Raw genomic sequence first — 2,571 nt, 5'->3', positions numbered from 1 at the left:
AGTTTTTGCAATTATAAAATAAATAGTCAGTGAGTGAGTGAGTGAGTGAGTGAGTGAGTAAGAGAGAGAGAGAGAGAGAGAGAGAGAGAGAGAGAGAGATGTGCGTGTGCAACGCTGCAGCTGATCGCTCAGCTGACCGCCCCGCGTGAGCCGCCGGGCGCCGCGGCGGTGCGCCGCTCCTGTCTGCCTCTTGTACTCGGCCAGTTATTCGCTAACTATTTCTTTGAATAATTCAAAAACTAAGCTTCGGAGAACATTTTGGTAAGAGAAAAATCGTCTTAGAATTTAATCAGGAATACGACATTTCAGGGACACCATACCTATTTTGAATCACCCTGTATGCGCAGCCTTACGCCTGAGTTTTAGACGCTGCGCTAGAGATTCCGTTATGAAACTAGATTCCGCCCCACTATCAAGAAGAGCTTTGATTTGGATAAAATGACCATCGCTATGCTTTACTTTAATCAAAACCGTAGACAACAACATTTGACTCGACCGGTATGATTCCGTGGAACAGGCATGTCCACACGCCGCACTGTTCCCCTGTTCTTTATCTGCAACGACTTTAGCCTTTCCGAGGCTCGATTCGCTGCTCGATTCACCCTTGGGACTCTCTGGATGCAGTAAGGAATTATGCCGCTTGCTACATGTTTTGCATCCGTTTAACGAACAATCCCTAGCCATATGCTTGCCCTTCAAGCAATTTAAACACCAACCCTTTGATTTTATATATTTTACGCGCTCGTCTACCGATAGACCCTTAAAATCTTTGCAAGAGTAAACGCTATGATCTCCTTGGCAATATGAGCATTTAAATTTGGTAGCGGCTACGTTACAGCCTTTGGACCTTTGCACATTATCCTGTAACGAGTTAGCGTTGGCCCTATTCGACCTTCCTACCTTCGAAACCGCCTCTAACGTCTGGCACCGTTTTTTTAGAAATTCTATTAACTCCTCGAACGTAGGAACTCGCGTGGACTCGATCGAGTTCTCCCACTCTTTTATTGACTTCATATCTAGTTTGCTCGTGACGATGTGAACTAACAAGTCGCCCCAATGCTCGATGGGTCTGTCCAATGAGCGTAAAGCTCTCGTGTGCTTTAACACTCCGTCTAATATTTGTCGGATAACGACACTGTCTTCCCTTTTCACGACAGGTAAGTCAAAGATAGCCCTGATGTGGTTCTGAACGGTAAGCCTTTTGTTATCGTACCTCTCACTAAGCCTATCCCATGCATCTTTATAATTGTCACCGGTCATTTCTAGCGACGACACGACCTCGGCGGCCTCCCCTTTTAAGGAGGATTTCAGGTAATGAAGTTTCTGAGTATCGTTAAGATCTCTATTTGAATGAATTAATGAACCGAACATATCATAGAATGAGTGCCATTCCTCATATGCCCCTGAAAATCTGGGCAATTCTATCCGCGGTAGTTTAATTTGAGCGTTGAATGCTGGAACGCAGGCTCTGCCGACGTCATTATTGACCGCTCCATTGGCCTGTATCACTGTGCGATCTAACATTCCCTCATCCGCTCTAACCGTTCTATCATTTACGATTCTTTCCATCGCGCCCTTTAATCGAAAGTATTTGTTTTCAATTTCCTCCGATTCTTTATCCTGATCCGCTATCGTGTCATCGTTAGCCGCGATTTCTATTTGCGTATCCGAGAATGTTTTAAACGCTTCGTCCAGCCTTTCTATGCGCAATCTTAATTCCTCGATCTCAACCTCGATGGGATCTATCCCCTCCACGTACGTCTCTAACCGCGTTAACGAAGCCTTTGCCGCGCGCTTCTTATAGGTTAATTTCACCACGTCCGCGCTCATTGTCGGTATTTTACTTAAATCTAACGCAAACAATTCCGAATGTTACAACGTATCTTTAGATGACACCCTGGGTGGTGGCTCGGCCTCGACTCGGCGTCCCCCGTACGGTAGCTCAGGTTAGGTTAGGTTGAATCGTCTGCCGCGTCTGCCGCTTGGCTCAGCTTCCGCCGATTCCCCGTGCGCGGTGTCTGGTTCCGACGGCTGAAACAGCTCCGTTACTCGTCCGATTGGCAGTTCTCCTGCCCTGGTGCTGATTGGCTTCGCGCTCCCTGCGCGATGGCGTTTCCAAGTGGACGATGGACTCGCCCGCTCGGCTTAATGGAAGCTTCCGGCGGACAATGGACTCGCCCGCGTGGCTTAATGGCGACTTCCGGCGGACAATGGACTCGCCCGCTCGTCGCTATGAGATCTTCTCGCGACCGGCGGAACTTCCACCCGTCGCTGGTTCCGCTCGGCTCTTCGTCTGGTCTTTGCTTTCACTGCCTCAGGCAGCCTCGCGCTCGATCCCTGGTGACCGATCGCCTTGTAGAATGCGCGGACTCGTGTTGCCCGTCCACGCCTTGCCCGGATGAATCCGGCTCGAAGGACCATGTACTGTCGGTTCGTAAGGCCGACTTTAATATTATTCACTCCTCCGCTTCGCGAGGAGTGAACCACGCTTTGGTAGCAGACTAACCACACTGGTTTGCAGAGATTCACTTTTATTGCCAGACGACTCGAGTACAGGATCTTAATCTCGAG

The 2,571-nt window shown here is 48.9% G+C and overlaps 1 protein-coding gene across 1 annotated transcript; it reads right to left on the bottom strand.

The window, feature by feature from the left end:
* Positions 1 to 330: 330 nt before the first annotated feature.
* On the bottom strand, positions 331 to 1,830 carry LOC105566580. The gene has a single exon (XM_012020698.1). It carries the CDS (start codon positions 1,828 to 1,830, stop codon positions 331 to 333), a length of 1,500 nt encoding a protein of 499 aa, XP_011876088.1.
* Positions 1,831 to 2,571: the final 741 nt, after the last annotated feature.

The sequence above is a fragment of the Vollenhovia emeryi genome, unplaced genomic scaffold (assembly GCF_000949405.1).
Source record: "Vollenhovia emeryi isolate VEMERY1.0 unplaced genomic scaffold, V.emery_V1.0 DF943184.1, whole genome shotgun sequence".
NCBI lineage: Eukaryota > Metazoa > Arthropoda > Insecta > Hymenoptera > Formicidae > Vollenhovia > Vollenhovia emeryi.
The sequence above is the reverse complement of the archived record's forward strand: the minus strand, read 5'-3'. Positions and strand labels throughout refer to the sequence as shown.

What these genes read in the sequence shown, in the direction of transcription:
- LOC105566580 (XM_012020698.1), bottom strand. Translation starts at nt 1,830, where the DNA reads ATGAGCGCGGACGTGGTGAAATTAACCTATAAGAAGCGCGCGGCAAAG.